A 26,888-nucleotide genomic window follows, 5' to 3' on the forward strand; every position below is an offset into this window, starting at 1 on the left:
GTTATGTTTCCCTTCTTATTTAGGTCATAAGATTTTATTTCAAGTATCTGAAAAAAGGTATAATAATACTGATGAAGGAATAATTACAAGGAAAACAAATTTTCTGATCCTGAAAGGAGGATTAAAAGCAGGGGGGAAGTTGAGAAAGAAAAGTTAAGACTAGAATCTGTGAAGATAGCTTAGATTATCTCTTAGACACATGAGGAATGGCTGAATAAATTGTGCCAAATCAAAATGATCCATTTTGCTTCCTGTGATCTTTATCTCTTATTTAGTTGTAAGTTCTTCCCTCATCCATTGATTTGACAGGTACAATTTTTCCATCCTCCCCTACTTTGCTTATGATATTACCCTTTATTTTTAAGTCATGTACCCATTTTGACCTCATCTTGTTATATGGTGTGAGATGTTGGTCTATGCCTAGTTTCTACCAAACTGCTTTCCAGTTGCCCCAGTAATTTTTGTCAAATAGTGAGTTCTTGCCCCCCCCCCAATTTGGATCTTTGGGCTTATCATATACAACATTACTATTGTCATTTACTACTGTATTGTGTAGCTAATCTATTCTATCTATTACCACTCTATTTCTCAGCCAGTATCAGACTATTTTGAAGATTACCACGTTGTAATATCCTTTGAAACCTGGTGCTTCGAGGCCATCTTACTTTACATTTTTTTATTGATTCCCTTGATATTCTTGACTTTTTGTTTTTCCAGATGATTTTTTTTAGCTCTATAAAATAATTCTTTGGTGTTTTTAGCTCTGTAAATATTCTTTGTTTATTTAACTGTTATGGCACCAAATAAGTAAATTAATTTAGGTAGAATTGTCATTTTTATTATATTAGTTCAGTCTACCCATGAGCAATTAATATTTCTCCAGTTTTTAGATCTGTATTTATTTGAATGAAGAGTTTTAAAATTATATTCATATAGTTACTGGGTTTGTCTTGGTAGGTAGACTCACAATTATTTTATACTATTTGCAGTTATTTTACATAAAATTTCTCTTTCTGTCTTTTCCTGCTAGGTTTTGTTGGTAATATATAGAAATGCTGATGATTTATTTGGGCTTATTTTATATTCTACTGTTTTCCTAAAGTTGTTAATTGGAAAGCAGAAAGCTGGGAATTTTTTTCTCTGATAAAGGCCTCATTTCTCAAATATTTAGAAAATTGAGTCAAATTTTAAAAAAATACAAGTCATTCTCCAATTGATAAATGGTCAAAGGATATAAACGGGCAGTCTTCAGAGGAAGAAATCAAAGCTCTCTATAGTCATATAAAAAATGCCTTAAATCTCTGTTGATTAGATGAATGGAACTCTGAGGTAACACCTCATACCTATCAGATTGTCTCATATGACAGAAAATAAAAATGATAAATGTTGGAAGGGATGTGGGAAAATTGGAACACTAATGCATTGTTGATAGAGTTGTGCATTGATCTAACCATTGTGAAGAATAATTTGAAACTATGCCTAAAGGGTTCTACAACTGTGCATACCCTTTGATCTAGCAATACCACTCTAGGTCTGTATTCCAAAAAGATAAGGAAAGAGAAAAAGACCAACATATACATAAATATTTATAGTAGCTCTTTTTGTGAAGGTAAAGAATTGGAAATTAAGGGGATGTCCTTCAATTTGAGAATGGCTGAACAAGTTGTGACAAATGATTGTAATGGAATACTATTGTGCAATGTCAAGAATTGACAAGTAGGATGATTTCAGAAAAACCTGGGAAAACTTAAATAAACTTATGCAAAGTGAAGTGAGCAGAACCAGGAGAACATTGTACACAGTAACAGCAATATTGTACAATGAAGAACTGTGAATGACTTAGTTATTCTCAGCAATATAATGATCCAAGACAATGCCAAAGGATGAAAAATGCTATCCATCTCCAGAGAAAGAATTGAAGGAATCTCAATGTAGATCAAAGCACACTGTTTTTCACTTTCCTTATTTTTCTTTCTTTTTTGTCTATGTCTTTTTTCACAGCACAACTAATATGGAAATCTGTTATTTATGTTTGCACATGTGTAACCTGTATCAAACTTCTTACCATCTCAGGGAGCAGAGAGGGGAGGGAAGGAGGGAGGGAATTTGAACTCAAAATTGAAAAAAATGAATGTTTAAATTATCTTTATATGTTATTGGGAAAAACATAAAATATAAAAAAGCTGTTAATTGTTTCAACTAGTTTTTTTTTTTTTTAGCTGATTCTCTGGGGTACTTTAAGTGTTCCATCATATCATCTGCAAAGAATGATAGCTTTCTTTCCCCACTGCTTATTCTTATTGCTTCAATTTCTTCTTCTTGTATTATTGCTAGAGACAGCTTTTCTTGTATAATACTGACTAATTTTGGTAATAATGGACATCTTTTCTTCACCCCCGATCTTATTGGGGAGGCTTCTAGTTTTTCAGATACAGATTACAAATAATGCTTGTTTTTGATTTTAGATAGATATTATTTATCATTTTAAGAAAGGTTTCATTTATTCCTATGTTTTCTAGTGTTTTTAATAGGAATGGATGCTGTATTTTTCAAAAGCTTTTTCTATATCTATTGATATAATCACATGATTTTTGCTATTTTTGTTATTGATGTGATCAATTATGTTAATACTTTTCCTAATATTGGCCCAACTCTGTATTCCTGGTACAAACCCAGCTTGGTCATAGTGTATGTTTTTTTGTGATATATTGCTATCACCTTCTTACTAGCAATTTATTTAAAATGTGTCCATCAATATTTATTAGAGAAATTAGTCTACAGTTTTCTTTCTCTATTTTTTGTCTCCGCAGTTTAGGTTTCAAAGCTATATTTGTGTTGTAGAAAGAATTTGGTAGTCACAACAAATTTCAAATAGTTTATGTAGTTTTGGGATTAATTATTTTTTTAAATGTTTGACAGAAGTCACTTGGAAATACACCTGGTTCTAAGGATTTTTTCACATTTTTCATATTTTTTGGCTTGTTTAATTTCTTTTTCTAAGATAGAATTATTTAAATATTATATTTCCTCTTCTGTTAATCTAGTCAATTTAAGTATTTATATATTATGTGTGTCAGGGAATAGGGAGGCCTGGAGAGAGAGAGAGAGAGAGAGAGAAAGAGAGAGAGAGAGAGAGAGAGAGAGAGAGAGAGAGAGATAAGGACTACTAATTAGAGCAGTCAGAATGCACATGATATTTATTAAGTTCTCTGTCTTACATGGGTAGGGTTTGTGGCACCCCAAAACAATTACAACAGTAACATCAAAGATCACTGATCACAGATCACTATACTACATATTATGATAATGAAAATGAAAAAGTTTGAAATATTGTGAGAATTATCAAAATGTGACAGAGAAACATGATGTGAGCACATGCTGTTGGAAAAATGGCACCAATAGACTTCCTTGACACAGGGTTATAAAAAAAAGTCCCATAACATCTGTGAAGTGCAATACGATGAGGTATGCCTGTATTTGAAAATTAAACCTTTGATTAAAGAAGTGTGACATGAATGAGGTATTGTAGTTACAGTCTCTGATCACTCAGTCAGATGTGTTTTAATAACACCTTAGATGTCAGTTGGTGACAGTAGGCAAGTCACTCAACCTTTCTGAGCCTCAGATTTCTCATCTGAAAGATGTAGGAATAACAACATGAGTGGCAGCACAGTGGAGTGAATAGAGTATGGGGCTTTTGAGTCAGGAAGACCTTCAGTAAAATCCTGTTCTGAACACCTACTAGCTGTATGCTCTTGAACAAGTCATTTCACCCTCTGGGCTTTAGTTTGCTTAACTGTAAAATGAAGGGCTTGGACTCAATTACCTCTAAGTTCCCTTCTACCTCCAAATCTATGACCCTAGTTCTGGTTTGTTGTGACACTCAAATGAAAAAGCAACTTTATCTATATCTGTATCATCTAAATCTGCAAACCCTAAAACACTATCTAAAGGCAAGCTATTACCTGTTTAATTTTTGATTTTATTTTTTGAACTCAGATAAGAAGCAGAGATGTGATCCTTGTGGTCTGGGGCAAAATGAAATAAAGATTTCGGATTTCTGGGCTGCTGGGATGGGTAATTCAAATTGTCCTCCATCTCCCACCAACTTTCAATATCTGACACACAGCATCCATCAACAATCCTGGAAGAGACCTGTCATACATCAAAAACACTCACTTTCTAGGAAGATGCTATCTGGAGCTTTGAGAAATTTCAGCATTGCTTTCAAATTTGGATACTTCTCTACACTGCAATTATCATCTTTACAATTAGTTGGAAGTTTGAGTCTAAAATTCTTTGGTTTGTATACGTGTAGATAGCAAGGATTACAAGCCTAGTTTTCATATGTGATATAGTTTGTTGAAGCCCTATAGAACGTGTTGATCCAAATCAATTTTTAAGATTTGCCATGGCAGGTTCCACTTACAGAAGCCAAGATGGCAGAGTAAAAAGATAGTCACTCTCACCCTCCCCTATCAACCTCTGAAAACCCAGAAAATATTACCCCAGAAAAAACCCTGGAACAGCAGAACCAGAAGAAAGATGGGGAGGAGCAGTGCAGTAGCCCAGGTAGCTTGAGGGATTAATGGGAAAGGCCCCTCTTACCCTGGGGGAAGGGGGATTTGGCTCAAGAAGGGAATAACACATAATCAGCTAGGTATAGAAATCAAACTTGTCCTATAGGCAGTAGGAGGGAAAAGGGGAAAGAAAAGGGAGGGGAGATAGAAGGGAAGGAAGAAGCAGTAAGGATGAAGGGGAAGAAAAGAGAAAGGACTAATAGAAGGGAGGAGGGACCGAAGGACATGGTGGTCAAAAGCAAAACAATAGTGAGGGGGGGAAAGGAGACAGAAAAGGATAGACGGGGGAAAATGGACGGAGAAAAAGACACAAATAGTAATCATAACTGTGAACGTGAATGGGTTGAACTCTCCCATAAAACAGAAGCTGATAGCAGAATGGATTAAAAACCTTAATCCTACAATATGTTGTTTACAGGAAACACATTTGAAAAAGAGTGACACATACAGGGTAAAGGTAAAAGACTGGAACAGAATATATTATGCTTCAGCTAAAGTAAAAAGAGCAGGGGTAGCAATCCTGATCTCAGACAAAGCAAAAGCAAAAATAGCTCTTATCAAAAGAGATAAGGAAGGAAACTACATCATGCTAAAAGGCACCATAGACAATGCAGTAATGTCATTACTAAACATATATGCACCAAATGGTATAGCATCCAAATTCTTAGAGGACAAGTTCAGGGAGTTACAGGAAGAAATAGCAGAACTAAACTAGTGGGGGACCTCAACCTCCCCCTCTCTGAACTAGCTAAATCTAACCCCAAAATAAACAAGAAAGAAGTTAAGGAGATGAATAGAACATTAGAAAATTTAGGTATGATAGACCTCTGGAGAAAACTGAATGGCGTTAGAAAGGAATATACTTTTTTCTCAGCAGTACATGGCATATACACAAAAACTGACCATGTACTAGGGCATAAAAACCTCACAATTCAATGCAGAAAGGCAGAAATATTAAATGCATCCTTTTCAGATCATGATGCAATAAAAATTGTATCTAATAAAGGGCCATGGAAAGATAGACTAAAAAATAATTGGAAACTAAATAATCTAATCCTAAAAGATGATTGAGTCAAACAACAAATCATAGAAATAATCAATAATTTCATGCAAGAGAATGATAATAATGAGACAACATACCAAAACTTAATGGGATGCAGTGAAAGCAGTTCTTAGGGGAAGTTTTATATCTCTAAATGCTTACATAAATAAAATAGAAAAAAAGGAGATCAATGAATTGAGCACACAACTAAAAAACTAGAAAAAGAACAAATTAAAAATCTCAATTAAACACCAAATTAGAAATATTGAAAACCAAAGGAAAAATTAATAAAATTGAAATTAAGAAAACTATTGAACTAATAAATAAAACTAAGAGCTGGTTTTATGAAAAAAAAACACCAATAAAATAGATAAACCTTTGGTTAATTTAATTAAGAAAAAGAAAGAAGAAAACCAAATTACTTGTATCAAGAATGAAAATGGTGAAGCTACCACCAAGGAAGAGGAAATTAAACAATAATTAGGAATTATTTTGCCCAACTATATGACAACAAATTTGACAATCTTAGTGAAATGGATACATATTTACAAAAATATGAATTGCCCAGATTAACAGAAGAGGAAGTAAAATACTTAAATAACCCCATCTTAGAAAAAGAAATTGAACAAGTCATTGATGAGCTCCCTAGGACAAAATCTACAGGGCCAGATGGATTTACAAGAGAATTCTATCAAACATTTAAAGAACAATTAATTCCAATATTATATAGACTACTTGAGAAAATAAGTGAAGAAAGAGTCTTACCAAATTCTTTTTATGATACAAATATGATGCTGATACCTAAACCATGAAGAGTCAAAAAAGAGAAAGAAAATTATAGACCAATTTCTTTCATGAATATAGATGCAAAAATTTTGAACAAAATATTAGCAAATAGATTACAGCAACTTATCACAAGAATAACACACTATGACCAGGTAGGATTTATACCAGGAATGCAGGGCTGGTTCAATATTAAGAAAACTATCAGCATAATTGAGCATATCATCACCAAAACTAACAGAAAGCACATGATCATCTCAATAGATGCAGAAAAAGCTTTTGACAAAATACAACACCCACTCCTATTAAAAACACTAGAAAGCATAGGTATAAATGGAGCCTTCCTTAAAATAATAAATACCATCTATCTAAAACCTTCAGCAAGCACCATATGTAATGGGGACAAGCTAGAAGCATTTCCGATAAGATCGGGGGTGAAACAAGGATGTCCATTATCACCACTGTTGTTCAATATCATACTGGAAATATTAGCTGTAGCAATAAGAGAAGAAAAAGAAATTGAAGGTATTAGAATAGGCAAAGAAGAAACAAAGCTATCACTCTTTGCAGATGACATGATGATATACTTAGAGAATCCTAGAGAATCAAGCAAAAAATACTACTTGAAATAATAAACAACTTTAGCAAAGTTGCAGGCTATAAAATAAATCCACATAAATCATTGGCATTTCTATATATTACCAACAAAGCCCAACAGCAAGAGATAGAAAGAGAAATTCCACTTAAACTTACTGTAGACATTATAAAATATTTAGGAGTCCACCTCCTGAAACAAACCCAGGAACTCTATGAACACAATTACAAAACACTTTTCACACAAATAAAGTCAGATCTAAATAATTGGAAAAAGATCAGTTGCTTATGGGTAGGCCAAGCTAATATAATAAAAATGACAATTCTAGCAACACTAATTTACTTATTCAGTGCCATACCAATCGAACTACCAAAAAATTATTTTATAGAGTTAGAAAAAATAATAACAAGATTCATTTGGAAGAACAAAAGGTCCAGAATATCAAGGGAACTAATGAAAAGAAGAGCAGAGGAAGGTGGCCTAGCAATTCCAGATCTTAAATTGTATTATAAAGCAGCAATCATCAAAACTGCTTGGCACTGGCTAAGAAATAGAGTGGTGAATCAGTGGAATAGGTTAAATATGAAGACACAGCAGTCAATGACTATAGTAATCTATTATTTGATAAACCCAAAGACTCCAGCTTCTGGGATAAGAACCCACTCTTTGAAAAAAACTACTGGGAAAACTGGAAAAGAGTATGGCAGAAACTAGACAAAATATCACACCATGTACCAAAATAAAGTCAAAATGGGTTCATGATTTAGATACAAAAGCTGATAGTATAAGCAAACCAGGAGAGCAAGGAATAGTTTACCTATCAGATCTATGGAGAACAGAAGAATTCATGACCAAACAGGAGATAGAGAACATTATGAAAAGCAAAATGGATAATTTTGATTACATTAAATTGAAAAGTTTTTGCACAAACAAAGCCAATGCAACTAAAATTAGAAGGAAGGTAGAAAATTGGGAAAGAATATTTACAACCAGTCTCTCTGATAAGGGCCTCATTTCTAAAATATATAGAGAATTAAGTCAAATTTATAAGAATACAAGCCATTCCCCAATTGATAAATGATCAAAGGATATGAACAGACAGTTCTCAGATGAAGAAATTAAAGCCATCTATAGTCATATGAAAAAATGCTCTAAATCACTATTGATTAGAGAAATGCAAATCAAAACAACTCCAAGGTACCACATCACACCTATCAGATTGGCCAACATGACAAAAGAGGAAAATGATAAATGTTGGAGAAGATGTGGGAAAATTGGAACACTAATGCATTGTTGGTGGAATTGTGAAATGATCCCACCATTTTGGAGAGCAGTTTGGAACTATGCCCAAAGAGCTATAAAAATGTGCATAACCTTTGACCCAATAAAACCATTTCTAGGGCTATATCCCAAAGAGATCATAGAAAAGGGAAAAGGACCCACATGTACTAAAATATTCATAGCAGCTCTTTTTGTGATGACAAAGAATTGGAAATTGAGAGAATGCCCATCAATTGGGGAATGGCTGAGCAAGTTGTGGTATATGAATGTAATGGAATACCATTGTGCTATAAGAAATGATGAACAGGCTGACCTCACAAAAAACTGGGAAGGACTGGTATGGTCTGATGCTGAGTGAAGTGAGCAGAACCAAAAGAACGTTGTACACAATAACAACCACATTGTGCAATGACTAACAGTGATCAACTTAACTCTTCCCAGCAATACAAGGATCTAAGACATCTTCAGAGGCCTCATGGTGGAAAATGCTATCCACATCCAAAGAAAGAACTATGGAAGTTGAATTGCTATTTTTTTTCTCTTTTGTTGAGTTTTATTTCCTCTTTCTGATGGCTCCTCCTATTGGTTTGAATTTCTACTTACAACATCACTAATGTGAAAATATGTTTAATAGGAATATAAATGTATAGCCTATATCAGATTGTTCACCATCTTGGGGAGGGTGGTGGGGAGGAAGGGGGAGAAAAATTTTAAACTCAAAAGCATATGGAAGTTATTATTGATAAATCAAAATAAATTAATAAAAAAAGATCTGCCATGGCAGCATATTTATTGGTCTGACTATGTCACTATCAGTTTTTATTTTTTATCCTCAATATACATGAACCAAGAAAAAAATAAATGGAGCCCCTGAGATTTGAGATTTTTTTTACACTTGTTTGTGTGGAATTTTTTAAATCCTTGATGCATTTTAATGACCCAGTCTATGTTTGGTTATAGATTCTCAAGAGGTTAAATCCCAAATGCTGTCAAACCCAATGTAAATATGGTATTCCCATACAATGATAATTCCTTGGCATCTAAACATATCATCTCCCTCTATCAAAAGGTACCACTGTTTTCTTTGAAATTACTGTAGAAGTATATGGATTTTTTTGGTGCTATAGCTATCCAGGGCTCATTTCAGGCAAGTATGTCTATTCCTTTCGTCATGTGTGCATTCATAGCTCTTGGATTTCCTTAGGTCTTTAATTCATCTTATGTTTAAAAAAGATTTGCTTCTTCATATGTTTACTTCCTTGTGGCATCAGAGATTTGAAAGTTGGATGTATACACTGAGTGCTGTTATAATGTCACAGTTTAGTGAGTGAAATCAGTTCATAGGATTATAGAGTTAGGATTAATAGGGTCCTTAGACCTTATCTAGTCTAATCCCCTTATTTTATAGATGTGGAAATTAAGGTCTAGAAATGTTAAGTGAGTAGTCCAAGGCCACACAGGTGTTAAGAGTAGCTGGAGTTCAAACCCAGGTCCTCTGACTGCAAATTTTTTCCTCTGGTCTTGTCAAACATCCTAAAATGTTACAAGAAAAAGTATCTCACGGAAAATGATTAGCTAATAACATGGACATTTTTCTCTGGGTATGCATGTGTGTGTGTTTTGAAGAGTACCTTTTTCACTTAAGTCACAGACTGAAGCTTGGGGGTGAATAAAGGTGTTATATTGATGTTAAATGTTGATTTTTTTAATAAGAAGAATTCTGAAAAAGAAAAGAGTTCTATTAATAGGAAGCAGTATAATATAGTGGAAAGAGCCCTGACTTGAGTCAGACAATCTGAGTTCAAATCTTCCCTCTGACATTATCTATGTCACCTTGGAGGAATAAGTCATATACGCCCTCCAAGCCTTTGTGTTCTCATCTGTTACATGAAAGGTAGAAACCAGATGGTGTTTGACATCTCTTCCAGTGCTAGATCCCGGTCATGAGGACTTCAAAGGTCATCTAGACGAACTATTTAATTTTACAGATGAGAAAACTGAGGTTGAAGGAGATGAAATAACTTACTTGTCCAATAGATAGTAAATAAACAGGGAGGATTTAAACCCAGATTCTCAAACTCCCAAACCTGAGCTCTTGCCACCATACCACACTGCATCCTATTAATTCAAGCCTTTTCATTTTCAGAATTCTTCTTGCTAAGATATTAACCAATATATTGGTTTGATTTCTTTATTCACCCCAAAGTTTCAATTTGATATTGGAGGAAAAAAGTATTCTACAAAATATACGCAAAAGCAAAATATGTATACATACAAGGAGGCAAATATCCATGTTATGACCTAATCATTTAGCAAATCCTGATCCTATGTAGTAAAAAGAGAATTGTTCTTGGAATGGGGACACCTAATGCTGTGTGACAATTCACAAGTCACTTAACCTCTGGAAGCCTCAGTTTCCTCAACTCTAACATGGGGAAAATAATACCTGTACTTGCCTACCTCACTGAGTTTTCATGAGGAAATCACTCCAAAATTTGAAGATCTGCATAAATGTGGGTTCTTAGTACTTTTGTCATGTGATTATAGTAATTCTAAACAACCATCTGAGCAAACATAGTGTTGTCCCTTATAGGTAAAACATCTCACTGAACTTTCATCCATATTAGTTATTTATATCAAGAAGAGATAATTATAGATGCCAAGTTCTTTTCTATTACTCATCTACCACACCTTTTCCCTCTCACTGTCCTCTTTCTCTCTCATCTTTTTCCTCTTTCAATTTTTCTTCTACAAGGGAATTCTCTTTACTTTCTCATCCTTTTCTTCTTTCTCCTCTGGCTGTGATTTGGACCACCCAAACCATTTATGAGCATTGCCACTCATGGCTTCTGTAGTTAAAGAGGTTGCTTATTCAGAGCTAGCAACTAACCTACAATATTTTTTTACACAGTTGGATCAAATTTCACTACTTAAAACAGTCAAATCATTCTATGTTTAAATACAGATAAAACAATCTAAACAAACTCTATGAATCAGGGCTTGATTTACTCGCTTTGTTCATTGTACAGACTTAAGAAAGTGGTGGAGAAAATGTTAATAATTCAGATTAGCATTGACGATACTTTTCCCCCTCTTGAAAGCCAGTTATTAAACATTTACCAGCATGCCCCTGAGTGCAGGGAATAGCTAGGGGGCCAATTTGCCTGGAATATAGACTGTATGAAGAAAAAATATGTGGAATAAGGTTGGAAATGTAGACAGGAACTTGAACAAAGAGGATCTTAAATGTTGGCCTGAGGATTTTGTACTTTACCCTAGAGACAATAGGGAATGACTCTGAAGACTTGTCAGAGGGAGATTGATGTGGTCAGACTTGTGCCACTGGAAGATAATTTTAGAATTTTAACAGCTGGTTGGAGGCAGAGTTGTAGAGGAAGGAGAATAGGATCAGTGAGCCCAATGAAGAGGATATGTTAATAGTTACGGTGTAAGATTCCCTGAGCAGCAGCTCTTGAATAAGAGACTCTGGAACAGTAGAAAGAGGACTGGGGCCAGAGGGACCTGGGTTTAAATCCTGACCCTGGCACTTCCTAACTGGATGACATTAAACGAGTCATCTATCATCTTTTGGCCCCAGTTTTCTCATCTGAAAAAGAAAAGAATTGGACTTGGTTATTTTTTCCATTTTTTTCCATGATCTGATAGTGAATCCAGTATGGAGTAAATGCTTTTTTAAAAAAAATATTAAAATTAAAATTTTCATTTGAGTAAATGCTTAAACAATCTCTCCTCTCCAACTACCTCTCAGGTGTAAGTGTCATAATGTACTTCCCAGCAACATATTTTGAAAACTCAGTATTGAGAGTTGTGGTTTTCTAGAACATAGAATTTGAAGGGAGCGTAGAGGCAGTTTGGTTTAGTGGAAAGAACAATGACTAGAGTTGTTGAATTGCATGTGACTCCTTGTGACCCCATTTGGGATTTTCTTGGCAAAGACAATAGAGTGGTCTTCCATTTTCTTCTCCAGCTTATTTTATAGGTGAGGCAACTGAGGCAAATGGGGTTAAGTGACTTGCCCAGGATCACAGACTTTCTAAGTGTCTAAGGCAGAATTTGAAGTCAGGAAGATGAGTCTTTCTGCCTCCATGTCTGGCACTCTATCCACTGTGCTGCTTAGCTGCTTGATTCTCTAGGTAAAGGACCTAAATTCATTATCCTGACTCTGACACTGAGCATTTGACTTTGGGCAAGTCACAGAACCTTTATGTTCTCTCATCTAGGAAATGAAGAGGTTGGGCTACATGGCTTCAGAGTTCCTTTCTAGCTAGAAATCCCAGATCCTAGAGACAATCATTTCACACAAAACAGTGTAGGCCCAAGGGAACTTGGTTGCCTTCTTTCACTCAAGGGCCCCAGCTCTGAGCTAACTTGGGCTGAGTTCAACCCTGGGGGAATCTGACCTTGAAAGAAAGAGGGTGGGGCAGCTAGGTGGTGCAGTGGATAGAGCACCAGACCTGGATTGAGGAAGATCTGAGTTCAAATCCAGCCTCAGACACTTAACACTAACTGTGTGACCCTGGGCAAGTCACTTAACCCTATTGACTAGCCAAAAAAAAAAAAAAAAAAAGAAAGAGAGTAAGACTCCTTACATTCTCTGGCTGTATATACCCCCACACCAGGAAAAAGCAAAGAAAGCTGAGATGGGTTCCTTAAGTCTCTCCTAAAGGGGGGGAGATGGATATTCAAAGTACAATGTAGATTAGGTATTGGAAGGCTATGTATCTCTGCAGACAAAAGAAATGCTTAAAAGACAAAAAAAAAGGCAATCACTGTTAGTTTAGGCTTGGCAGAATCTGCTTCTCTTAACTCCTTCAGAATCTTAGCTCTGAGGTCTTTTACTTCTAAGCAGAATATGAAAGAGATCTTGCTTTTATTGTTCTGACAATCCTTTTTGGCTTTAGGATCCACCTTGTTTTAGAGTCATCAGTACCAATTCAGTCAGTTATACTTCCCATACTGTTTTGGGGTTCTTGTGCAGATGAGTGGCCAGGAGCAATGGCATGAATACATTCTGTGTCTTAGAGGCAAGTTCATTGTCTAGCTAGCCTCTTCAGATGCAATTTAGCTATTAAAACCTCAGACCTTTTCTAGGGTATATTCTGTATCTGAAGGCTTTTACATTTCAAAGTGTCTGTTTTTTAGCCCCAACAGATTTCCATTTTTTGACCAAGCTTCATCAAGGTACTTCTTCTTACACACTGGCATAACCCTAAGGGGTTCTGTGCCCCCATTTTGTGTGCCCCACCTACAATATTGATCATGCAGTAGACATGGTTTTTTTTTTTTAATAAAGGGATATTTACTGAGAAGGTATAGCAAGGAGAGAAGTTACAAAACCATACCCTAAAACAAGAGCATACTTTTCCCTTGTATACATAGGATACCTAGAGAGAATGGATTCAAGTTTAATGTAGTTGGGACAAAACACTCTCCCTTCCCTCCCATTCAGTACACTATATCCCTCCTCTGCAATTATAAGCTCTCTGGGAAGAATGGGCTCAAACTTGAATCACAAAAGTAGCAAGACATATGTATTTCTGAGGGGTGGCACTGGTAGTCTTTTTCTCCCTTTAATAAATGTCCATTAATTTAGTTTCTGGTAAATGGTGTTGTATATGGGTGAATCACTAATCTGCAGGGCTGTGTTGTGCTTAATTCCAAAATGTAAGTGATGGGGGACAGGATTCATTCTGGACCCCTAAAAGGACTCCCAAATCCCTGAACCAAGTCTCTGGCATTTGCCTGAAGTACCTGCCCCCAAGTATAATCCTTTTAACTGTCCTTTCATTGTGGCCCTCATTGTCTGCACCTGGCTCCACCCCAGGGTATTTTGCAACTCCTTAACACTATCTAGACCCCTTCTCTGTTATATCGCAGGAACTCCATGCTATTGACCACACCTTGATCACATGGAGATCTTCCCAGTCTTTCTGTATATACGTGTACATCTTGCCCTCATTAAATTGCTGAAATACCTTAAGAGTGTGTCCTGCTTGTATTAGTGTCACAAATAGCATGGATTCTTAAAATCTCACCCACCCCAACTGGTATTTTAATAAACTTTTTATCTGACTGAAAGAAGGCTTGAGTCAAATTCTTTTGAGGCAGAATCTGCTCCTTTTGCCCTTCGATTTAATGTTTCTGAGCACCCATAGACCACAAGGTAAGGGTACAGGGGAGTCTGCCTGGAAAGAATTCAACCATTGAAGTTTTCTTTCAGTCAAAGTAGTGAGGTTTATTGTAACACCAATTGAAGTGGGGTAGATTCTAAGTGAATTTGAAATTTAACTGGGGTGAGAATAATACTTTTGTACAGAAAAAGGAAGAAAAAGGGTCAGTGAGAAGATCTGGATAGGATTAAGAATTTGTAAGTAGCCTGGGGCGGGCCAGGTGCAGAGAATGAAAGGAGTTAAGTGGTTGCAGAGTCAGAGTAAAAGGGCAGTTCAAAGGATTATTGAGTATCTGGGTGGGCTAGAATGGGCCAGTTGCCTTATGGGAAATGCTAGGGACTGGGTTGTGTGGGAAAGTTCAGTGAGCAGGCTGCTTTCAAACACACAATCTTTTCCTTTTAGGGGTTCAGGTCCCATCACCATATCAGCTCTACTGGGTCTTTACAAGGTTCAGTGTTTCATCTAATGGAGAGATTAGCTGCTGGGATCAATTAAGCAGGTCCCTCAGCTGCTGTTCCAGCTCCTCACTAAATTTGATTGCTAGTACTGCTGACTTCAGTTGCTGGTTAGACCATCTCATGGCTTTGATGGATCTTCTGGTTTCACCAGTTTTCTGAGTTCTCCCATTTCATTCACTTAATATGCAGAAAGGACAAATATAAAAGAAACAGAGGTACCATGTGCTCCTGATAACAAAACAGCAGGGTGGGAGATAGGGCTGCTGCTGTCCCACATCTGGAAGTTCACATCAGATCTTGCCTGGCTTACTGCTGGAAAGGAAAGGATGGGGCATAGCAATCTTTTTCTACATAAACTCATTTCTGCTATAGTGCATACTGAGTCATCAGTTCCTCCAGTTCCTTTTCGCCATACAGCACCAACCTCTCTGGCACTGATAGCCAGAAGGAGGCTCAGTAAATCTCTTCATATTGAATTAGTAACAGGCAGGGAACATCTCACATGTTTTATGTAACTTACCAGGAAGGGCAAATCTAAGCATGCTCAAAAGACTGAGACTTACTTGGCAAATCCCCTCATTAAGATAAAATATGGATATGGGATGACCTTGGGCAGAAAAGAACCAGCTGCCAAAGAAGGTAGCAGCTTTGAAAGTAAGAATTTTATGTTCAAGAGATGTTGAAAATAAGGCTTGGAATATCAGGAAGAATTGCTAGAACACTTTAGCATTCACTATGGTGAGTTGGTAAAGGGCAAGTCAAATCAAATTGATGATCATTTATCAAGTTCCTACTATGTGCCAGGCACTGTGCCAAGTGCTGGAGACACAAAAAGGCAAAAACAGTCTCAGCGCTCAAGGAGCTAACAATCTAATGAGGACAGACAACATGCCAACAGCTATGGACAAACAAGATACATTCAGGATAGATGGGAGACAGGGGCAAGACAAAACATTAAGGAGTTCCCTCCTTGGGGTTCCAGTGATGGAGTCCCAGTCTTTCCCTAAGCTCAGGGTGTCAAAGGAACAGAGGAAATGAAGAAAAGGTATTAGTAGACTTTGGAGATATTGAACTCGGGAAGATTATTAACAAAACAGGAAAGAGCACAAATCATAAAATAAAACAGATAATGTTGACAGCATGAAAATGAAAACATTTGCCTGAAAAAAATCAGTGATGCTATGATAAAAAGGAAACTGTCAATTGAGAAAAAAAGCTTTGCATCAAATGTTTCTAATATTTGGATTTAATATCCAAAATACATTGAGAAATCAAACAAAGATATAAGACCAAGAGCCATTTCTAGTGCATAAGTAGTGAAAGGATATGAGCAAAGATTTTTTTTTTAATTGCATAACATTAACAACTCTGAAAATTTGGTTCCAGTCACTAATAATATGTGGAATGTAAATCAAAATAACTCTGAGGGTTCATTTAACATCCAGCAAAATGACAAAGATGACAAAAAACATACAATGTTAGTGGGTCTGAGAACTGGTCTAACCATTTGGGAAAGAAATTTGGAATTATGCTTTTAAAAAGTGACCAAAATGTCCCTGTCCTTTGGCCATAGATACAGATACGATATATGGGTTGCTTGAGTTGTATGTGAGCAATTGTGAGAACACTCTTTGCCTCCATCTTTGGATCTGACTGGGTTTCTGGTCAGCACAACCTAAGTCCTTATTTAAGCATCTCTAAGCAGCAGGTAGAGGTGGTCCAGTTTCCCAGCCACACACGGCTAGGTTCAAAAAATACAATAAAGTTTTCTCACAATTTCTACAGCTGAATGCATTTTTCTCACAACATAGAAGTTGAATAGAAAGAAAAGTAAATTAGCTCCAAAACTGAGTCACAAGATGGAATCAGTGTGATTCCCTCATCTGCCTTAATTCCCACTATCACTTGTTACATTCCTCCCAATTCTCTCAATTCTCCCCATTTTGCTTCATGAGGGAGTGGAAAATATACTCTCCACCCTCCCGCAATGGATTATTTATCTATAAGCCAAATGTATAAGGTTTTTTTCACCAGATATTCATAATCATAAGTCAGGTTACAGATCAAACTACTCAGAGAGCTCATGAAGACCTAATTTTGAGAAGGGAGATTTTTACGTCATCAAGGTAACCAAGAAAACTTAAGCACAAACACCATGAAACAAAGGGCCAAAGCAATATAATGAGCTTCAGTATTAATTAACATCAAGTCACTCTGTATCCTAATAACCCACTTCCAATGTCTATTTAATCAGCCCATTTTGAGTCTAGTTGCAGATGTCCCATGTGGTCATCTGGTCCCTGGATCTTTCCCCTCCATTCTGGAATAGGCCTCATTCTCAGGGCAGCTCTGAGGGGGTTTCAACTTCTCTGGATCTAAATAACTTGTAGAGGTTCCTAGATAATTCTGATAAAATCTGTTAATAACAACACTTCACACAATTTAGTACAGTCTCTTAAATTTGGTTGTCCAAACCTGAAACTTCAGAGAATTTCAGTTTTTGTATACCATTTACTGTTTTCATCTTTACATACACCCTGTACCGATGTAAGAATCATTAAACAAAATTCATGAATGTTTTGATTATAAACACACTTTAAAAATGAAAAAAAATTCACTTTCTTTACAATTTTTAAAAAATTAAACGTTTATTTATTTATTTTTATTTAATGAATTTATTTTTATCAACAATCACTTTCATATGCTTTTGAGTTTAAAATTTTCTCCCCCTCCTTCCCCACCACCCTTCCCAAGATGGCGCACAATCGATGTAGGCTATACATATACATTCCTATTGAACATATTTTCACCTTGGTGATGTTGTAAGAGAAAATTAGAACCAATAGGAGGAACCACAAGAAAGAGAAAACAAAACTCAACAGAACAAAAAAATAGCAAATATTATGCTTCAATCTGCATTGAAACTCCATAGTTCTTTCTTTGTAAGTTGATAGCATTTTTCATCACGAGGCTTTTGGAGATGTCTTTGATCCTTGTATTGCTGGGAAGGCTTAAGTTTATCAATGTTAGTCATCATACAACATGGCTGTTATTGTGTACAATGTTCTCTTGGTTCTGCTCACTTCACTCAGCATAAGACCATACAAGTCTTTCCAGGTTTTTCTGAAGTCAGCCTGTCCATCATTTCTTGTAGCACAATAGTATTCCATTACATTCATATACCACAACTTGTTCAGCCATTTCCCAATTGATGGGCATCCTCTCAATTTCCAATTCTTTGCCACCACAAGAAGAACTGCTTTAAATATTTTGTACATGTGGGTCCTTTTCCCATTTGTATGATCTCTTTGGGATATAGCCCTAAAGGTGCTATTGTTGGGTCAAAGGGTGTGTACTATGCCCAAAGGGAAATTGCTCTCCAAAATGGTTGCATCATTTCACAACTAAAAGGAGTTTATTTTAAAAAAACACCAAGGCTGACACCCATTGGTGGGTTGGCCATAGTAGACCAATGCAGCCTTTAAACCTCCAGCTGCTTTTTTTTTTTTTCAATTTTAATGACAGGAAACAGTGTCTCCTTACCCCATCCTTTATTCATTCTATTACCCTAATCCCTTAGGACTTTTGTTCATGTAACAGACTATCTAGTTCTCTTTACAATTACTCAAACTTGTTTTTTGAACCTCTTGTAAATTTGTATTAATTTTGGAATATAATTATCATTGCATACTTGAAATTAAGTGACTAATTGAATTCTAGAGATTCTTTTTTTCTCTGTATGAATCAATTTATTTATTTTTAGTTTTCAACATTTACTTCCACAAGATTTTGAGTTCCAGATTTGTTCCCCATCTCACCCCTTCCCCCACCCCAAGATGGCATGCATTCTGAATACACCTACCCCTAGTCTGCCCTCCCTTCTATCACCACCCCCCCTTCTCATATCCCCTTCCCCTTCTATTTTCCTGTAAGGGAGGATAGATTTCTATACCCCATTGCCTGTATATCTTATTTCCCAGTTGCATGTTAAAACAAATTTTAACGTAAGTATTTAAAACTTTGGGTTCCACATTCTCTCCCTTCCTCCCTCCTCACTCATCCTCATTGAAAAGGCAAACAATTTGATACAGGTTATACATGTGTAGTCATGCAAAACACTTCTATAGTCATCATGTTACGAAAAATTTGCTATATATCCCTTGATCTTATCCCCTGTTTATTATATTCTCTCTTTTGATCTTGTCCCTCCTCAGAAGTGTTTGCTTCTGATTAACCTCTCCCCCAATGTGGCTTCTCTTTTATCATCCCCTCCTCTCTCTTACACCCTTCCTCCCTATTTTCCTGTAGCGTAAGATAGATTTCCATATCCAATTGAGTGTGTATGTTATTCTTTCCTTAAGCCAAATCTGATGAGAATAAGATTCACTCATTCCCTCTCACCTTCCCCCACTTCCCCTCCAGTGTAAAAGCTTTTTCTTGTCTGTTTTAAGATAATTTACCCCATTGTACCTCTCCCTTTCTCTTTCTCTCATTATAATCCTCTCTCACCCTTTATTTTATTTTTTAGATATCATCCCTTCATCTTCATCTCACCCTTTATCCATCTATCTATCTATCTGTCTGTCTATCTATCTATCTATCTATGCATATATATTTTTTCTCTCTCCAACAACCCCAATACTGACAAAGGTCTCATGAGTTACAAATATCTTCTTTCCATGTAGGAATGTAAACAATTCATCTTCTATAAGTCTGTTATGATTTCTGTTTCCTGTTTACCTTTTCATGCTTCTCTTTAGACTTGAATTTGAAAGTCAAATTTTCTACTCAGCTCTGGTCTAAAAAATAAAACAAAATAAAAAAGCCGACTGAGCAGTTCAGTTAGTTGGATTCCTTATGGCCTATCTCTGTGGATGAACCGTTGTAATGTAGGCACATCAGACCTGCTGTTAATAAGATGTCAACCAAACTTCCAACATATTAAACTGACCAAGTGTTTCAAATATGAACTAAATTTGCTGTAGTGGCAGATGTCCAGGCTTTTTCTGAACCAGGTTATTTAGAGTAGTTTTCATCCCAACCCTATCTCTTTCTATTGAAATCCTACTGATTCTGAGACCAAGCTCTGATACCTGCAGCTCCATGAAGGGATCCCTGACTTCCTTCTTCTGTATTTTCAGAGCCCATTACTTGTATGAGCCATTTTCTTATACATTTACTGTACTACAGTTTGTGTGATGGTTATTTATTGATGTGTCTGATATCCCCTCCTTTGTCTAATTCATGTTTCTGTTGTATTTGCATTGTTGTCTAGTGTAGGGTCTTACAAATATTAGATCAGCAGTAAATATTTATTCAATAGATAAGAAATCCTCAGGTTTTAGTTTTGTATTTCTTGCTAATCATCATTTTTTTTTTTGTCTTAACAGGCAGTATTTGAGAACAGATGACTGGCAAGAACTCCACTGCTGTGACAGAATTCTTCATTTTAGGGTTAACAGATGACCCAACCCTTTGTGTCTTCTTCTTTGTGGTATTTCTGGGGATCTATATTGTCATTTTACTTGGCAATCTCAGTATCATAATAGTGATACAAAGGAGTTCCCAACTTCACACTCCAATGTACCTTTTCCTCAGCCACTTGGCTTTTGTGGATATTGGGCTTTCCTCATCTATTATGCCTGTGATGCTCATGAATTTCCTTGGGGCCATAACCTCAATCCCTTTGCAAGGCTGTGTGGTCCAACAGTTTTCTTTGGCTTTCTTTGGGACAGCTGAGTGCTTTCTGCTGGCTGTGATGGCCTATGATCGCTATGTGGCCATCTGTAGCCCCCTACTCTATTCCACTCACATGTCTACCAGGGTCTGCACTCTGTTACTCATCACATCTTACCTGGGTGGTTGTGTGAATGGTTGGACTTTTGCTGGTTGCTTATTGGATTTGTCTTTTTGTGGACCCAATAAAATCAATCACTTCTTCTGTGACTATCCACCTTTGCTGAAACTTTCTTGTTCCCATGTTCCCCTTGCTGAAATTCTTCCTTCTTTCTCTGCAGGATCGATAATTGTAATAGTCGTTTTAATCATAACTATCTCTTATATATTCATCCTTTTCTCAATCCTGAAGATACGCTCTATTGAGGGGAGATCCAAAGCTTTCTCTACATGTGCCTCCCACCTTACTGCCGTTACACTGTACTTTGGGACCATTACATTCACTTATGTGATGCCCAAGTCAATATATTCAAGTGATCAGAACAAAGTGGTGTCTGTTTTCTACACTGTAATGATCCCCATGTTGAATCCCCTGATTTACAGTCTGAGGAACAAGGAAGTGAAGGGGGCCATGAAAAAATTAATAGACACTTATTTTTATAGATTGAATTCAGTTCACCATTAAACATTTTCATAGTTCAAGGCATTATGTTAATGATATAAAGACAAAAAATTTAATAGGTCCTGGCCATGAACAGCTTAGGTCTGAGTAGCAACAATAAATGAGTTTGAAAATTTTTATATAGTCATTATTATGAATTAAATTGGTGAATTTAAATGTGCTGAAAATAAAAGCCAATGAATCTGATGTTGTTTGATCTGATGTTTGATCTGATGTCTGATTTGATGTTGATTGGTAGTCTGGAGGAAATCCAGGTTTTTGTCATCATTTTGAATGCAGATGTGGTTATCACATTCTTGTATAGTGAACCTTCCATATTTCAAGTGCCACCTTTACTAGTAATATTTTTGTCTTCCATATGACATATGGTTCTTTCTTGTCATGATGCACATTCAGAAGAAGGATGCACAAAATCATTACATGGGGGAGGGCAGTGGAACACCATGGGATCAATGTAACACTGTGCCTCTCTGACTATACCCTAAGTCTGCTTTAGTTTTTTTTCCTATTGTCACCCAGCCAACTCTTACTGTCAGCTTTTTCTTACATGTGCTATATTGTTTACCATATTTCTTTCATCTTATACTTGCTAAGTTGATTTTTTTAATTGAGAAAGAATGGACTATTTGCCCAATATGTGGCCTCAGAGAACTATTTGGGGGTAGTGAGAAGTTAACTAGTATGCCCAGGGTCTAACAGCCATTATATGTCCAATGCAGGACTTAATCCCTTCCTGACTACTCTCTGTGGTTCAGTTTCCTCCAATTTAAAATGAGGGGGTTGGATTTGATGATCTATCGGAACCCTTCCATCTCTACTATCATATGGACTTTTAATTAAATTTCAGTGACTGTAACAGTCCCTAGATGAATCGGCAGTTTTAGATTTACCTTCTTGGTGCCACCTTAGGGATGAGATTCAGTGGCTAGGGCTGCCTGCAAGATGAATTGGTTGTTTCATACTTTTGGAAGAATGAACTCTGATCAGAGGAGCCACCCCCTGAGATAACCTATTGAAAGCAAGAATAATAATAGCTATAATTTATACAGTACTTTAAGATTTTGCAAAGTGCTTTATAGATATCTCATTTGATCCTCCTAACCTGTCTGAGGCAGGTGTTATGATTGTTATTTTAATTTTATAGATGAGGAAACTGAGGCTAAAAGAGGTTAAGTGATCTTGTAGACTTTCCAGATATGCTTCTTTCCTCCTCTGTTTAATAGATCCTAATAGTATAGAAGATATATTAATAGTATAGTAGATAGACTACTATTAGGTCTGTACTCCAAAGAGATCAAAGAGAAAGAAAAAATGTACAGAAATATAAAAATGCATTTGTACAAAAATATTTATAACAGTTCTTTTTATAGTGGCAAAGAATCGGTAATTGGGGGAAAACTCATCAATTGGGGAATGGCTGAACTAATTGTGACTTCTAATTGTGATAGAGTTCTGTTGTAGTATAAGAAACGATGAAGGAGCTGGTTTCAGAAAAACATGGCAAGACCTATGTGTACTGATGCAAAACAGAATGAGAATAACCAGGACATCGTTGTACAATAATAGCTATGTTGTAACGATGATCAACTGTGAAAGACCTGGCTACTCTGATCAATATAATGATCCAAGACAACTCTCAAGGACTCATGATGAAAAAATGCTGTCCTCTTTCAGAGAGAGAGAACTGATGAACTCTGAATGCAATTTGGAGTATAATTTTCTCCCAATTTTGTAATACAGTTAACATGTAAATGTGATTTGTGTGATTTCATATGTAATTGATATGTTACTTGCCTTCTCAGTGAAAGAGGAAGGCTGGAAGATGAGAATTTTAAATTCAAAATTGAAAAAGAAAAAGATGCTAAAAATAAATAAATAATAAAATTTTAAAAGGAAAAATAATTCTTGATTACTTATTTCCTTCTGTTGTTCTGCCTTTCTACCTTTTAGTTAGCATGAAATAAGTTGAGAAATAGTAACTTTATAGTATACTTTGATCATAATGACTTCAGAAAATAATATGAAATCTGACAGTGCTTGTCTCTCTCTTTTTTTCCTTCATAATTCCCCTTTATATTATTTTGCCATTCATATAGACCCTTGAGGTCCTTTTCCATACTCACAGTCACAGTGATTAGTCAGTGCCTGCAGAGCAAGCCTGGCTACATCTCTCCTCAAGGTTCTAGTGGTAACTTTAATACATTATGCTGTTTTTTCTATTAGTTTGAACAATTCTCTGCTCTTGGGTGTGTTTTCCCCAATATCTATCTCCAATGGCAGTTCATATCTCCTCAATATTATCATTTCATGCAGTGATTAGTTCTCTATTGTCATTTAACTAAGAAACATCAATACAAAACCATTCCTGTGTCCCACTGGCATACTCTCCCCTATACCACCTCAGTTTCCAGAGGGTAGACTCAAACCTAAAGCAGTTGCTACAAAGCATTGATTCCATCAAGTTAATTTCCAAATGCATCAGCTAATGGATAATCTGTTTCTTGCTTGTAGGTGCGTGGCATCTTGCCTGTGAAGTCAATACTTCCTGGAATGGGTTCTGATCTCTTGTTAGGGCTGTGCTGATGGAGAAGAATTGGCTGCTCACAGACTGTAGTAGAGATTCCAGTTTCCAAATCTCTGGCAGCTTGCTCTTCAGGCTTTTTGAAACTCACAAGGTCTCAGCCATCTGTAACCCTACACCCAAGAACAAGACAGAATAGACAAAAGGTTGAAGTAACCACAGGTCCAAGCTGTCATAGATTCATGTCAACCTGGGTGCAGAGATGATGACCCTGGCATTGTCTTTGGTATGTTAGCAACTCTCCTAATTGGGGACTTGGAGAAATTGTGACTGAAATCATAACTTTTCATATAAAACTAATTCCCTAAAACTGAAAAGGAGGGAACTATATAGATCTTTGAAGACATCAAAGCACCTCATAGGCTTACAATGAACTAATTACTCTAACAGATATTACATAATGATGGTGACTTGAGGTTCAGGAGAGTAAATTGACAGACTTTTCAATAGCAAGAACAGTATTATTTTGTTTATCGTTTCAGAACTGTCCCACAGGTGTGGTGGGGCATGTTGCACATACGGTAGCAAGGATACTCTTGAGGAGATGTCCAGGCAACAATGTGAAGCATTGCTGGAGACGGCTTGGCATAATCTATGGAACAAGTGAAGTGTTCATTATTGTATCCTGAAATGGAAACTTCCTAAGTAGAAGAAACATTGTGTTGAGTAGAGTCAATCATAATAATTTTTTTACTGGAATGTTGAGTTTAGAGTTTTCTTTTTTTTTTTTAATTATTGAAACTTAAATACACAATAAGAAAAGAAAAAGAAACTTTATAAACTTAAATATTAAAACTTAAGTACTGAATAAGAAAAGAAAAAAAGCATGTCGAGTGCACAGCAGAATGTAAGAGTGTATTCCAAATATATGCCAATAAATTTCTATTTCAAGAAAGCCTGTATAAGTACCCCACATTGTATTGAGAGCTTTCCATCTTTTCTTTGCTTCCTTGTTAGTTTTCTTTTGTTCTCTCCTGTTCACTTTTTATTTTGTTCTTTTTCACACTCTCTGCCCTGACTTCTGAAGGCTACATTTAAGTGCAGCTATATTTATATATAGATATAGATACAGAGGTACACATATATTTATATACATATACATACATACATATATAGACGTATGCTTTCCCTAACGAATTCTACTTTTGATATTTGTTTTTATTTTTGTCTGTATCTCTTATTTTCTATCCCTCCTGACTCCTTTACATCTATCCTCCACCCTGTCCTCCTATTACTTAATCTAGCCTCTCTCTAAGGATTCTTCCCTTATTCTCTCATTTCCTAAAATCTAAACACCCTTCTATACCCTCCTTTTACCTCATGCCTCACACTCTCCTCTAAAGATAGCTCCCTTATCCTTTTCCCCTCTCTCTTCCCTTAGCTTTTTATTTCTTTCTGAATTTAGAAGACTTCATACTCTTCTACATATATATTTTTTTTCCCTCTTGAACCCATCCCCCATGAAAGTATGTTTCCAGAACTAACAGCCCTTCTCCCCCATCTAATTCCTCTATGTAGGTTCTTACAGTATCACCTCCTTTGTATAAAATAATTACTGTTTTTAGCTGTTCCTAAGTAGTTTAACTTTTTAAAGTCATGTCATGCTCAGGTCTACCCCAATCTTTCTTACAAACTTCCCAATTACTAAATAACAATCCTAGACATAAGTTTTATATTTTACATACATAAACATAAATAGTCTTTCCTTATTGAATCCCTTGTAATTAGTCTTTGGTGTGTACCTTATATTTCTCTTGGCTCTTGCATATCAAATATTCCATTAGTTTCATTAAAAAACCCCAAAATCCTGAAAGTCTGGCAGTTCATTAAATGTCTATTTTTTTTCCACTCAGGATTATGCTGGGTATGATATTTTCAGCGGGAATTCCAGTTCTTTTCCTCTTCAATACATTGCATTCCAAGACCTGTTGTTTTTTAATATCACCAGTGCTAGGTTTTGTGTGATTCTAATTGTGGCACCACCATATTTAAATTGTATTTTTTTTCCCTTCTTGCTCACAATATTTTTTCTCCTTGACCTGGAGGTTTTGAAATTTGACTATGATATTCCTGTAGGTTTTCATTCTGGGATCTCTTTCAGGTGGTGATCAGTGGATTTTCTTTCTATTTTTACTTTCCCCTCTTGTTCTAATGATTCAAGACAATTTTCTTTAATTATTTCTTGTATTATTATATCAAGATTCTTTTTTTGATCATAGTTTTCATGTTGTCCAATTATTCTTATGTTTTCTCATCTTGATCTGTTCTCCAGATCAGTTGTTTTTCTTATGAGACATTTCACATTCTCTTCTATTTTTTCATTCTTTATATTTTGTTTTATTATAACTTTACTAGCTTCCCCTTGCCCAATTTGGATTTTCAATGACTTGTTTTCTTCCTTGAGATTCTGGATCTCTTTTTCTAATTGGTTGACTTTCTTTTCATAATCTTGTTTTTCTTGGATTACTCTTTTTTTTTAGTTCCTCAATCTCTTTCATTTGATTTTAAAAGTCTTTTTACAGTTCTTCTATGAATTCTTTTTAAGCAGGTGACCATTTGTCATTACTCTTCGGGGTAGAAGAGGGTTTTTTTTCTTCAGTGTCCTCTGAAGACAAACCCTGGTGTTCTCTATTGCCAGAGCAACTCTCTATGGTTGAGTTTTTTCTCCTTTGCCTGTGTATTTTTTTAAAATTTGTAATAGCTCAGTTTTTTATAATCACCTGTAGTCCTTGGTCATGGGGGATGTTGCCTCTGGCCTCAGATCCTCCTTCAGTTCTCCCCTCTGGTTTGGTACTGCAATGAAGACCTTCAGCCTCCAGTATGTGCCCACAGCCAACAAAGTCTCCTCTCCACTTCCACCACACACAGGTGCATGCTGGTTCCTTCTCACCCATGATCCTGTCTCTGCAGCACAGCTGGTTCTGGCCTTCCTTGTCAGCAGAAGTTCCTTCAATCTTCCCCAGCTCAGATGCCTAATACCCTTCACTGTCCCAAGTGTGAAAGGTCCTGCAGCTGAGGC

The 26,888-nt window shown here is 36.2% G+C and overlaps 1 protein-coding gene across 1 annotated transcript; it reads left to right on the forward strand.

Moving 5' to 3' along the window:
- Nucleotides 1–20,337: 20,337 nt before the first annotated feature.
- LOC114033977 (olfactory receptor 491-like) lies at nt 20,338–21,291 on the forward strand. The gene has a single exon (XM_027849613.1). It carries the CDS (start codon nt 20,338–20,340, stop codon nt 21,289–21,291), a length of 954 nt encoding a protein of 317 aa, XP_027705414.1.
- Nucleotides 21,292–26,888: the final 5,597 nt, after the last annotated feature.

The sequence above is a fragment of the Vombatus ursinus genome, unplaced genomic scaffold (genome assembly GCF_900497805.2).
Source record: "Vombatus ursinus unplaced genomic scaffold, bare-nosed wombat genome assembly UNPS02007743.1, whole genome shotgun sequence".
NCBI lineage: Eukaryota > Metazoa > Chordata > Mammalia > Diprotodontia > Vombatidae > Vombatus > Vombatus ursinus.